The following is a 14,109-nucleotide window of genomic DNA, read 5'->3' on the forward strand; positions in this document are numbered from 1 at the left end:
GTGCATTCCTTCAAAATCTGTCTATTTCTTTCTTATAAAATTCTAATAGGGGTGTTTCATTATTATTTTGCTTGAGGAAAAAGCCAGCTATAGACACATGGAACTTTTTATTACTGTTTCTTAAATTTTCATACAGGAAATTTATAAATATAAAATTGAAAACATAATTCTGCTCTAACCTCCCTCCCAAAAGGTGATTCTATGAAAGCTATAAATGGCTTTTAGAGTGTATTTGCATCCCTTCCTACCCCCCCTTTTCAAATTTCAAAGATAAGAATGGACTTTAAGCCAGGACACACATGCTAATTACAAAACGTAGTTACTTATTCTGATGCAAAATAAATATTATAGTAGCATTAAATTATAGTTTAGTGAATAATCTATCACTGAGCAACATCCTCTCACATCCCCCTTAAGTTTTTGTTTGTTTTGCCAAAGTCAGGTTTGAGTTTAGGGCCTCATGCATACAAGGCCAGAGTTATACTGGTGAGCTATATCCCTAGGCATAAGCAACTTTCTTATTGTTATTTTATTGGGATTTTTGAGACAGGTCTAGCTATGCAGCTCAGGCTGGCCTGAAGCTCACAATCCTCCTGCCTTGGCCTCCAGAGTGTAGGGAAGTATGTGCCGCTATGCCTTTCTGCAATTTCAATTTCATATTAGAATGTTATCAAACAGCTGTGGAATTGGAAGAGAACATTTGAACTGATTTTATTGGTCTGAATTCTTTCTTATCAACTGAGTTGTGATCCCTAACCATAAAGATCTCCCCTTGTTCTGAAGATGTGGGTTTGCTACCTTGATGAATATACTTAGCCCTCATGTATACTTAGTATTGAAGATAGCTGCTCAACAGTAACTCTCCTAACAAAAGTCAGTAGTATTTGTCATATACTTTCTAAAAATTTAGTAGTTCATGCTCAGGAAAATTCCTTATTACAGGTTAATTTGTCCCAATTTTTGGAGATTCTTTGTCAACTAATGACTGTATATAGTTTGCCAGGAAGTCATGTTTTAAAATCACTCACTGAAGTGTTACTGAGGTTTTCCTATGAACAGAGTAACTTTTTAGAAAATCTTCCCTCAGATATTTTCACCTCGGAATTGAGCCAGCGAAACAAACTGGTGTGCATGAATTGTTGCTTGGGTAGTGGCTTTCTTTAGAATCACAGGCCCACCTGGAAATTTGGCAGAACAGAGTTAGGTGGTCTGTTGCCCTTCCACCACTGTGTCCCACTGCCACTGCGCCCTTGTTCCTGCCACTGCCATGTCCAACCACCGTCATGTTCCCACCACATCTAACAGATGAGTCCCTTAGAGTGATTTTTGTCACCATGGGCCCATGGCAGGAGTGTTGAGTTGGCTGTATCCAGCTCTGCCCTGAACAGTGACAAGTAAGGTTTCTAACCAGATGGTCTTTGACCTTTGTAGTAAACTCCTGGGTAGAAAATAGACCAAACCTAGTGACAGAGGCCAGCTCCTAGGCAGACAAGCAGTGTCAAATGGCCATTCCTGAGATAGTCAGGAATTTATTCGTGGAATGAAAGGAGATGGCAGCTACTTTCTAAAGGAATGTCTAGGTGGTCTAATGGCTCATCTGGTTCCTCATAGAGTTGTTCTCTCCCACAGCAGCAGATGTGGACATTTAATCCCTGACTTTGTAGAGACCTTGCGTTCGGTTTTCTTTGTTACACTAGAAAACGTCGGTGTGGATTTAGCAGAACTCTTGTGTCAGTATCTTGAATGCAAACATTCTCATGGTGCTTACTGAGAATAGGAGCAAACGTTTGTTTCCTATATCTTAGCAGCATATGGTGTTCCGATTGTGTCATACATTTTTATATAGAGCCAGGAAACTTTCTGTGCTTCAAAATGTGTGTTTATAAACAATAGACTTACAATAAATATTTCCATCTGTTAGGTGAACATCATATGTGAAGGGAATTGAATAGGTGGAGGATTTTGTAACTTTTTAGTGTATTTTTCCCTGGTGAGACATTATCCTAAGAGATCACACCAAACAGCATATGCCTAATACTCGATTTTGTATCTGTTTCACCATGTTGTCTGAAGGCAGCACAGCACTATTTTGTGCATTAGCCCATAAAATTATTATAGAAATTTGTGAGAATTTTATATCCATGTGGGATATTTCAAAAAGGAGAAAAGAAAACAAGTAACACTTATCTGACTGTCATTACAATGCAGAGATAAAATGACCTTGTAGTTTTTCAGGCTGTCCTTCAATGACCTGTGCTAGCCTTTATTCCAAAAAGTTTTGTTGATTTTTTTTTAACCTGTTCTCCAAAACCCTTTTTATTATAATCACAGGATATGCTAATCAAACCACTCCTGCTCTGGTTCTGATTTATAATTTGAGTAAATGGCATTGACTCTCAGTGTTCCATTTGGTATTATTCTGATTGTCTTCAGTAATTAATTTTGTTTGAGATGAACTGTTCCTCATAATGGAACAAAATTTTTAAGATTAATACTCAGCAATATTTTTTTCCTACCACAAAAGATTTTATAAGTTCTTCTATAGGGCCTCAAGAAGATTATCAGAGGGAAAACTCATTTTGATTAATATTTGCTTTCTGTTGAATTACTTGTATTGTCCAAATGTTTTATTCACCTAAAATTACTCCTCTCAGTTCCTTTTTCAGGATGACTAATTGGACACACTTGGGTAAAAAGATGAGCAATTAGTTGAATATAAATGATTCCAGGTCTGCTGGGAACTGAGGAAAGAAAACATATCACATAGTTTGTCTTTTACCTGAGATTTTATTTTGTTTCTCTTATTGTACTTTGCTAGAGAACATATCTTTAAAAATAACTACTACCACCAGAGCACCATGTTTGTAAAGGAGGTTCTCCTCTCACATTACTTCTTAATGTGAAATGTATCCAGGCTTCAAGTCTTATCTTGTTTGTTTTTAAATTAAGAGATGATCTCCAATCTGTTTTGTTCTAGTACAGTCCACACACTTTCTTTTCCTGTGGCAATGGAATCAACCTTGGAGCCTTGCCCATGCTAAGCACAAACTCTTATCACTGAGCCAGCTGTACCCCCAACTCTTGTGTCTTGTGGTAATGTGACATGGCAGACATACAACTGGCTATCCATACCTGGTGCATACGTTCCCACTAGTGTGTCTTTATCACCTCCAAGTATCTCCTGTTGCCTTGTTTATTCAATAGTATTTGTGTGTGACAGAGCACATACAGCTAGTCTCTTAGTCAATTTTTATTTTCTTTTTATTATTTTAAAAATTATTAGGGGGGAGTGTGTGTCACTGCATCTGTTTAACTAAGGGTGTTTGAAAACAGGCTTCTAGGCTTCAAACAAATATCAGACTAACTTTGCATCGGGCTTCACTTGGGTACTGAGCAACTGAACCTTTGCAGGCATGCTTTGCAAGCAACAACCTTTAACCACTGGACCAATTCCCAACCCCCCTTAGTCATAAAGTTCCATAGTGGAGTTCCATATTGTTAGCTGTAGACTTTATGTCTTACAGTAGATCTCTAGGATGTTTTAATCTTACAGAACTAAAACTTGATTTCCCTTGGTACTGCCCCTCCAACCCCACTTCCCCTGTCAGCACCATTGAGTTCTCCCCATGTAGCTTGTAGCTGTTTCAGGAACATCCAGTAAGTGTTGTCATACAGGGAGTATTTTTCCTGCTGTGTCTGGCTTACCTCACTTAGCATTATGTCCTCCAGGGTCTTCCATGTTCTTGGAAAAGGCACGATCCTCTTTCTTTTAAATTGGTGGGGAGAGGGGGACTGGCCCACCAGTGCCTCCAGCCACTGCAGTCGAACTCCAGATGCATACATCATCGTGTGCGCATGTACAACTGTGCACACTAGCGTCACTTTATATGTCTGGCTTACATGGGATCTGGAGAGTCGAACATGGGCCCTTCGCTTTGCAAACAAGTTCCTTAACTGCGAAGCCATCTCTCCATCCCCATGATCCTCTTTTAAGGATGCACAGCATTCTCTTCCATGCATATGCTTAGGTGGCCTCCCCATCCTGGCTGTTACGAAGCTGAAGTGAACACAAGGGGTTCAGGTAGCTTTTCAAGTTCCTGCTCTCAAATGCCTGGATATATGCCCAGGGAAATGGGCTTGCTGGACCATATAGTGGTTGTGTTTTAAGCTTTTGAGAAACCTCCATTGCTGCTTTCTGCAGTGACTGCTTCTGTTACAAGGCCAACGACACTGGGCAGGGGTTCTCTTTTCTCTACATGCTCATCATCATTCGAAATTTATTTTTTTTGCTTGTTTGTTAACGAGCTTCCGTAAGAGGTATGAGGAACTCTCGCACTAGTGTCAGCCCTGCAATTACAAGCATATGCTAACCACACCTGGCTTTTTACATGGGTTCTGGGGATTGAACTCAGGTTTCCATGCTTAAGAGACAAGTACTTTACCCACTGAACCATCTCTCTCCAGTCCTACAGAATGTCTTCCTGATGATTAATGAAGCAGAACACCTTTGCATTTACCTGTTGGCCACTTGCCTTTCGTGTTTGGATAGTGTGTTCTCAACTCCTTTGTTCATATTTTAATTGAGTCATCTCCCTTGCTGCTAAGCTACCTGGTTGGAACTCTGTTGGGCACTTCCAGGCACAAACTAGAGCCTTCAGTAGGCAGGCCTGAGTTGCTAGGCAAAGCTAAGGACCCCTGGGCTACGGGAGGCCACTAACTCTCCAAACCTGGCACACCTGAACTTAGGTTTTGCCCTGTGACCTTTAGCCAGTTGCCTAGGAAACTTCTTACATGGTATCAGCCAGCAACCTTTGCACAGCCCATCCCTCTGTACCCTATACCTTCCCTTTGCCATTGCTTACATGCTGGAATGTATGTCTCCATATGCTAATTAGGCATCAGCAAGCAACCTTGTACATACAATTCCCTTAGGACCGTCAACTGCTTATAAACCCATTTCCCCATTGATTAAACCAAGCTATTCACAGAGACTGTCTCCTAAAAGTGATTCTTTTGCGTGCCCACTGCAGTTGCCTGGATGCCTTTGGGGAAACTGTGGCCTGCCCTAAGGACCTAGGGACCCACAGAGCTCCTTATGGCTTTTATATTAATCCTTTATCAGATTGATGGCTTGTTCTTGGTTTGTTTGTTAACATGGTCTAGAAACCAGCTAAGGTGCCATCTCAGGCCCAGGATTAGGAGATGTGAAATCTTTCCCAGTTGTTTATATATCCTTACTTACTTATCTTAAATTATGAAACTAATAGTAAACTCATAATTGAGACTTATTACTCCTCCCTCCCCCCATACAAACCTTGGAGAGATAATGAGGGTTTTAGAAAGGCATGGATGTGATTATAGCCCTAGGCTAGGAATGACAAATGAGGAAACAATGAAGTTAGTGTCAGAAAGAATAAGAGGAGGGATGCACATTATATCAGATGTCCACATTGGGGTGGAGACAGGAGACCATCCTAGTCCCTAGTTCTCTTTGCCTAACAATAGCTGCACCCCATCCTGAAGGTGGCGATGGCTCCCATGCAGAACGACATGGCACCTTGTGTGAAGGTGTTATCAGTTCCGAAAGTCATTTCTGGAAACTCTGAGGTTCTACAGCATGAAAATATTTTTAAATTGAAAGGTCTACTTTAATTGCAGTGACCTTTAATCACTTCACATTTCTGTCAGTCTGTGGTCCTGTCTACTCTGTATGTGGTGCTGTGCGACACACAGGGCACAATAACAAGACGGACTGCACTCCTGGCTCCCAGCACGTTCCTAGCCTTGCGGGGGAGGGTAACATGGATGAGGTAACCTCTCACTGCTCTTCCAGGGAGGTATCATGCAGGACTCAGGTACCAAAAGTAATCCATTACTTGAGCACCTAGCACAAGAGATGCCCGTGCTGTTTCTCCATGTGATCAGTGATGCTTCTTTTTGGCATTTTTCAGGTATATCATCCCATCTTTACAGAAGCTGGATGCTGGGGTTTATCGCTGTGTGGTACGGAACCGGATGGGAGCCCTCTTGCAGAGGAAGCTGGAAGTTCAAGTGGCATGTATGTGTGCAGTGTGGGGGCCTCTTCTGTCCATCAACTACATGCACATCACTGGTAGCCATGGCAGAAGTTGATACTTGTCTTTGGTTCAATTAAGATAGCATGATGGTGGGCTGAAGGGATGGCTTAGCAGTTAAGTCACACGCCTGCCAAGCCAAAGGACCCAGGTTTGATGCCCCAGGACCCACGTAAGCTAGCTGCATAAGGTGGTGCATGTCTGGAGTTCATTTGCAGTGGCTGAAGGCCCCGGCCTTCCCATTCTGTCTGTATCTACCTCTTTTCCTCTTTCCCTCTCTCAAATAAAAAAATACAGTTTAATTTTTTTTTAAAGATAAGTAAACAACTAGCATGGTGGTTCAGGTGAGGGGTATCAGATCTGTGCCACTTTCTCCAAATGAAGAGATGTAAGTTTTCCCAAGACCCCAGGGAGGATGAAAACAATTGAGGAAGGTAACTTCTGCATGAATCAGCAGCATTAAGATTGCTTATGTTGGGATTCAAATTGATTGCACACACATGTATGTGTGTGTGTGTGTGTGTGTAAATATATATATGCACATACACACACACACACACACACACACACACACACATATATATATATATATACACACACATGTGTGTGCACATGCATGTGGAGACCATAGAACCACCATGGGTGTGTTATTCCTCATGCTTTGTCCACCATTTTTGTGACAGGATCTCTCATTGACCCAGGGAGGCTAGGCTGGATTGCCAGTGAGCCCCAGGGATCCTCCTGTCCCCATCGCTCTAGTACTGGGATTACAGGCACATGTCACTATGCCTGGCATTTTTGACCTGTGTGCTAAGGATAAAACTCGGGCCTATGTGCTTGTGAAGAAAATGTCTTACCTACTGAGACATTCCCAAGCTCTTCAAAATGATTTCTTAAAGAAAGTTAAGCCAATTTAGACCATATTTTGTCAATTCATCATCAGCTCTTTCCCTTGATGAACTGTTTAGAAATGTCTTTGCTGCTTGGCCATGTGTCTGCACAGAGTCTCAGGTGTGGTTACTTCTGCAGTGATTTCTCCTTTATTGAAAAGATCTGCTTTGGAAAATGAAACTTTTAGAAGTAAGTGAAGGAACTTGAAAAACACAGGGAGCTTAAGTTTCAGTGTAGTCTTTGTGGGGAAGAGGGCAGAGGACTTGGCCTGTGCACACATCCTTTTGATGAAGTTCAAATTCTACAAAGAGTAAAACTCTTTCTAACATTGACTATCTGAGTGTACTACCAAACGCTCTCTCTCTGCTTTGCAGTAAACAACATTATACTCTAAATTTTAAATTGTATGACAGTGTTGCAGTCAGCTTCACGTTGCTGCACAAAGAACTAGACCAAAAGGAGCTTCTAGGAGGAAAGGGTTTCTTTTGGCATACAGACTCAAGAGGAAGCTCCACAATGGCAGGGAAAACGATGGCATGAGCAGAGGGTGGACACCACCTCCTGAGCAACATCAGATGGACGACAGCAACGGGCAAGTGTGCCAAACGCTGGCAAGGGAAAGTTGGCTGTAACATCCATAAACCCACTCCCCCAATACGATGCTGCCTCCAGGAGACTCCAATTACCAAATTGCCACCTGCTAGAGAAACCTAGCATCCAGAATGCCAATGTTTATGGGGGACACTTGAATCAAAACCCCATATACAGTATGTCCTAGACTGTAAGCAACACTATAGAACTCGTAGGTTGGGCTATTCTGCTTAGTGATGACAAGCTATCTGTATTATTTTGGCCCCCATTAAGACCCCATGCTTTTATGCTAATATGTAAAATAACATCTAGTTAATGATTCTCCCACAAGTATGGATGACCCAGTGAGGTTCTGATACTGTGCGTGTTTAGTTCCTCTTAAGTAATAAGAAAGGCGTTCATCTTGCTAGATTGTGTTGCTTCAGTCATCCAGCCAAATCCATCTACAGAGTAATTCAGAACTTTTATTCCATAGGGTAATTGAAAACATGATAAATAGAGTGTCAATCAATACCCAAACCAAATTTGAGTAATTTAAAAGCCTGGAATGGATTATAATATATTAAATTCTATTTTATAAAATTGAGTTTGGACCTCTCCTTGCTTAATTATTTATGTCCTACCCTTCAGGTCTAGCTCTTAGATAGTTTGCCTTCACTCCTTTATCCTTCCCATTAGAGTGCATTTGACTCTAACTGTGGATAATCTGCCAATTTGTTTTGTTTTGTTATCTTTTCCTTCATTTTATTCACTCTCATATATAAAATAAGTTTTGACTGATAAAGATATGTCTAACAGGCCTCTTTTGCAATATATTGTTTATTTATGAGGAAAGAGAAAGTATGGGCAGCCCAGTGCCTCCGGCTATTGTCAACAATGTCCAGGTGTATGCACCACATTATGCATGTGGCTCCATGTCGCCACTGGGATCCAGTCGCAACCTGGGTCAGCAGGTTTTTGTAAGCTACCTTCCCAGCCCCCTAAAAGAACTCTTTTATAGAAAAATCTAAACTTATGTCAAAAAAATACATGGTTTTGTAGATCTGCGTGTGTACACATTTATCTGTATCCAAGTGCAATGTAGGGGATTTTCAGAATTTCCAAGCTCTTAACTTAAAATTAGCCATTTATGCCTTTAGCCTGTTGGCTGTGGTTTTTTTTTTTTTTTCCTGTGTCCTCTAAGAATGTATAAACCAGTAGAAGGAAGCCTATGTCAAATTAGGCCCACAGAGCTATAAGCACTCCATGGCATTGTGCAAGTCGCCCCCTGACACTGCACTGCTGTCCCATTGAGCGGCCTGCTTTGCTTCCTCCTTCGTCTTCCGTGGCCGTCTCTGCATGGTCAGCGCTGCTGTGCTTGCCATGTTACTTAGTGTAGCAACTTTCCTGTAGGATATAATTGTTTTCCTCTCTAACTCCTACCTCCTACACCAAAATAAAAAGCGTTTTAGAACTTAAAAAGTCAGCTGGAGGGATGGCTTATCAGTTTAAGGCATTTGCCTGCGAAGCCTAAGGACCCTGGTTCAATTCCCCAGGACCCACGTAAGCCAGATGCACTGGGGGGTGGTGGTCTGGAGTTTGTTTACAGTGACTGGAGGCCCTGGTATACCCATTCCCTCTCTCTCCCTCTCCCTTTCTCTTTCTCTCTGACACACTCTCTCTTTCTCTCAAATAAACAAAAAAAAATTTAAAAAAAAAAGAACTCTAAAAGTCTAATTTTTTTTTTTCTTTGCAGATATGGGAAAGTTCATGGACACAGACCAGAGGGAAACAGTTTCTCAAGGCCATGCTGCAGTTCTAAACTTACTGCCCATCACCAGCTGCCCCAGACCTCAAGTGACTTGGTTTAGAGAAGGGCACAAGATTATTCCCAGCAGCAGAATGTAAGTTGCTCTGAATATGGAAGCTTTGGATACAATTAATTACACTTGCCTGTACCATTTGCATAGTAAGTGAACCCATTTAGGTTACCAGGGATGTGACAAGAATAACCTACTGGAGTTTTCCATAGATCCTTAATAAACAGCTATTTTAAGACTGGCTTGTTTATTTTTAAACATGTTAAACAATTGGCCATGAAACGCCACTCTTTGTGCTCTACACACCCTGAACCCCAGGCCGTGTCCCCTCTCTGCAGCCCATTTTTCTTGGTTTGAATGCATCTTGCCATTGTCATCTCTGACTTGTGTTTTGCCCCATCTAACCAGAACTGGTATTTACTTAAACAGCTGTGGCATTCCGCCCCCCCCCCTTCTTGAGCCACATTTGATACTTTCTCTGATGATGAAACAGTAATCACTGCTTATTTGTCTTTATCCTTTTATCCTGCCACAGTGGCTTTATTTCCTTCTGACTAATTAGTGGCTCTCCAATCTATTGTAGAATAGTTGCTCTGTGATTACTTAGGCAGCATTACCAGGTGTTCTTGCCTCTCCCACCCTCAAGGTCTCTATCCAATGCCAGGTAGATTGTCTTCATTTAGAGCAATTAAAAATGGTATATATTTCTTAGCAGGACATTTTGAAATCCAATTTAAAGATAACATTCCAAATATTAAGGTTTTAAGGAGAAAGTATTCCAAAAGAACCAAGAACTCCAATAAACTTAGATAAAATCAAACATTTATGTTGTCAAGCAGTTTTACTCAGATAAAAATCATGAAAGGACTGGAGAGATGGCTCAGAAGTTAAGGTGCTTGCCTACAGAGCCTAACATCCTGGGTTTGATTCTCTAGTACCCACATAAACCAGATGCACTAAATGGCCCATGCATTTGCAGTTCATTTGTAATGGCAGGATGTCCTGGCACACCCATACTCATCCTTCTGTCTCTCTTTCTCTCTCTCTCACACACATACTCTCTTTCTCTTTCTCTCTTGCTTATGAATGAAATGCAAAAAAAAAAAAATCTTAAGAAATCATGAGGAGAAAGTTTCTTGGTTTGAATTTAAAAAAGGATTTGTGTAAAGCATTTGTTGAATGGTTCTCAAATAAAATGGTGGAAGCTAATTGTAGGACTAAGGCTGTGCTTACCTTCACGTCCATGGGCTCTCCTCTAAGCCCAGTGGGCCATTCTTTCTGTCACATTCAGACCCTGATTGATCCTAGACTGTTCTTAAGCTTCTATTTTGATGGTCCAGAAATAGGAAAATATGTAAATCTATGTAAAAGTCACATTTTAGAATTCACTACTTCAAAAAAACGTGGCATGCCTGCTGTGCTTCTTTCTTTATTTTATTGGAACTTACTTGGATACCCACTTTTATATTGATTCCAATCATAAGGGATGCTTTTTGGTTTGGAGAAAGAAACATGAAGGATCAATATTTCATTGCCTTAGGAGACTGTTCTGCTGAGCAAAAGGCAGCCAAGGTGGAGTTTTACAGACATGTTCCAGAAGGGTCCAGTGTGGCGCACGGTAGGGCCGGTGAAGGTGGGGTAAGAGCAGGGCCAGAACTGTGCTGAGTTGGGGGAGGTGTTCCAGTCAGCTTCTCCCTGACCACCAGCTCCTAATGTCAATGACAGCAAGTTCATAGTGGCAGAATTATTTCAGCTTGGTTGAAGACACATACATATTGGTTCATGTGTTCTCTATCTATGTTCATGAGATGGTATTTATTCAAGAAGCACAAAAGGGTATCTTGTGAAACAACTCCTAATGTCTACAGTGAAATAACTCAATACCATTAACTTTCTTTTGGATTTGCATATTAAATGTTATTTAATTATCTAATTATTAATCAATCATTAATTATTTAATCCCTAATGAGCTAATAATGGAGTGGTGCTATGAGAGTTTTAACACAGTGATCCATGAAATGAACGGTCCACTCATAGGTGTGAAACTGTTGACAAATCTCTGATCTAGGTTAAGTAATATGGTGGCATACCTTTCCATAGAGAGACAAGGTGAGGCTCATGATGGGGATATACCTGTCTGCCAGGACCTTTACTTTCATATTTTATTTTTTTGTTTCTTTTTAAATTTTTTGTTTACCTTTATTTATTTATTTGAGAGCCACAGACGGAGAGAAAGAGGCAGATAGAGAGAGGAGGAGGGAGAGAGAGAGAGTGGGCACGCCAGGGCCTCCAGCCACTGCAAACGAACTCCAGATGCGTGTGCCCCCGTGTGCATCTGGCTAACATGGGTCCTGAAGAATCAAGCCTTGAACTAGGGTCCTTAGGCTTCACAGGCAAGCGCTTAACCACTAAGCCATCTCTCCAGCCCCTATTTTCATCTTTTCCATCTTGTCAACACCCCACATTTTAGGTAGCTGCTGTGTGAGACATCATAAACCAGCATATGCATGACGTTCTCTACCAGTTTAGTTTATACAACTTTCAAAAGGCGTGTGGCTAAGCAACTTCCACTTTGAAGATGGAACAGCCATCTCTCCCTGTTCCTGCCCAGGTGTTTGCAGATCAAAGTCAGAGGTCACGTGAGATTTGTTTTGCTCTGCCAGAGGTATCAAGCCAGGAGCCTGCTCAAAGTGGGTCTTGTCTGTCACACATGCTGAGCACAGGTTAAGCATCTACATCTGCTTTTAGCCTCCTTATGTGAACTCACTTCCCCATTACAACAGGAAAGGGAACCTTTGCTTGGGATGGAGGAACCTCTTCTCTACACAGCCACCAATCTTTTAACAGTCTTATGAACTTTAAAAGGTGACATTAGAAAAGCCAGGCATGGTGGTGCATGCCTTTAATCCCAGCACTCGGGAGGCAGAGGTAGGAGGATCGCTATGAGTTCAAGGCCACCCTGAGACTACATAGTGAATTCCAGGTCAGCCTGGACTAGAGCGAAACCCTACCTCAAAAAACCAAAAACAAAGGGGGGGTGGTGATGTTAGGCTTGTAAGTCAGTGAGTCAATGTTTTTTTTTTTTTCCCCGTCTCAAAGAGAAACACTAACTCTAATGTTTTACAGCTTAAAAAATTAGTTACATAGCCTGTTAATAATCCTAGCACCTATTATTAGAGTACCTACTTAAAACTTATCTTCTGTAATCCTCAGAATGGTCTTCAGAGGCTCTTAGAATGAGCTCCACTTCCAGCTGTCAGTACTGAAGTTTGGGGATGCTAACTCACCCAGGACACAAAGATGGCAAACAGCAGTTCTGGGTCTCAAACCCATTTCTGCTGCACTCTGAAGCTCATGCCCTCCTTTCTGTCAGGTGGATTCTTCCGTTTGCTTTGCTTGCTGAACTTGCTCTGTGTTTTTAGCCATTTCTTCCATGTATTGCTTCAGCATGTTTTCCTCATTTATTTAGAAGACCAGCTTTCAATTTGAAATAACAAAGGTTAATGTGGGCTTTAGTATAGATGGTCAGAAGTGTCCGATATTGTTATAGTTTGAATGTAGAACCAGGGTTTTCTTTTGTATCAGATATGAAAGATGGAGAGAAGCTAGAGCTACCTCATGTTTGACCTAATCTAGTGATAGGATGGAGTTACTGTTTCTTTCCCAAATTAGACAGTATTAGGGAACAACGTGTGTTGAAGGAGTAAAGGTGGAGTTCCTTTAGGATCAGTTACATTTGAGAAGCGTATTATATACCCAGCAGGAGCCAGTGAGTTTATGTATCACATTTGAGATCAGCAGAGGGGGATCTAGATTAAACTTGGTCTCTTAATTGTACTTACACTTCTTCACCCAGGAGTGATCACTTGATGCTGTTGCCTACAAGTCAGAGGTTGGCTTTGGCTTTTTTTCTTTTCAAAGAGAAATTTGAGAGCAGTATATGGTGCAGTATATGGGGAATGGCAGAAGGAGAGGTAACCAGGCCTACACCCAGGGCTCAGGGAGCCAGGGGCAAACCAACAGCATAGCAGTCTCCAGGAGACATCCAGGTGGTCATTCACTTGTGAACACACAGGTCACATGGTGGGGGGGAGGGTTGGAAGAAGGCATGAGGAGCTAGTACAAGTGGGAAGAGGTGACACAGGAGAATGTCCGTCTTCTAACTAGCACAGCCAAGATGTCGTGCCTGTAGCCTGTGACCAACATGTGTCTGAACACTATCAGCTCCTGTTCTCTGTTCGTTGTCATCAGGCTTTAACTGTGAGAGTCACGGTCCAGGATCTGTGACCTGTGTCGTCCAGGGGACCAAGATCTCCGTTCGCTGCAGCTGCTTCTCCCCTTGGGGAGGAGAAAGGCTAAAGAGCCCTTCTATTATACAGGAAGTGGAGGCAGCTGGCAGGATTTGCTGCAACCTCATAGGGGTGCTCAGCTCACTGGGACTCTTCACACTGCCATATTGAGTGGTATGGCTTATCTCAGAAATGTGAGGAAGCTTCAATTATGATCCTGGTTCATCTGTCTTGCATTAACTACTCCAGTCTGTAGGTCCTGTCTACACTGTGTGTGTGTGTGTGTGTGTGTGTGTGTGTGTGTGTGTGTGTGTGTTTGCATGCGTGCTGTACACACGTGTTCCTGTGAAGGCCAGAGGACAACCTTGAGTGTCATTTCTTAGTTGCATCCTCCTTTTTGGAGACAGGGTCCCTTATGAACTCACATAATTAGGCCAGACTCACTAGCCATCAAGCCTTAGGGAT

The 14,109-nt window shown here is 41.9% G+C and overlaps 1 protein-coding gene across 1 annotated transcript in view; it reads left to right on the plus strand.

Annotated features, from left to right (window-relative positions):
- The window catches only part of Sdk1 (sidekick cell adhesion molecule 1), a 1,082,085-nt gene that overhangs the window by 336,778 nt on the left and 731,198 nt on the right, over positions 1-14,109 (plus strand). Inside the window, exons 3-4 of the mRNA XM_045142963.1 lie at positions 5,952-6,058; positions 9,292-9,439. Coding sequence (XP_044998898.1) covers positions 5,952-6,058; positions 9,292-9,439 — 255 coding nt within the window. The remainder of the gene's footprint in view (positions 1-5,951; positions 6,059-9,291; positions 9,440-14,109) is intronic.

Source organism: Jaculus jaculus, chromosome 2 (assembly GCF_020740685.1).
Source record: "Jaculus jaculus isolate mJacJac1 chromosome 2, mJacJac1.mat.Y.cur, whole genome shotgun sequence".
Taxonomy (NCBI): domain Eukaryota; kingdom Metazoa; phylum Chordata; class Mammalia; order Rodentia; family Dipodidae; genus Jaculus; species Jaculus jaculus.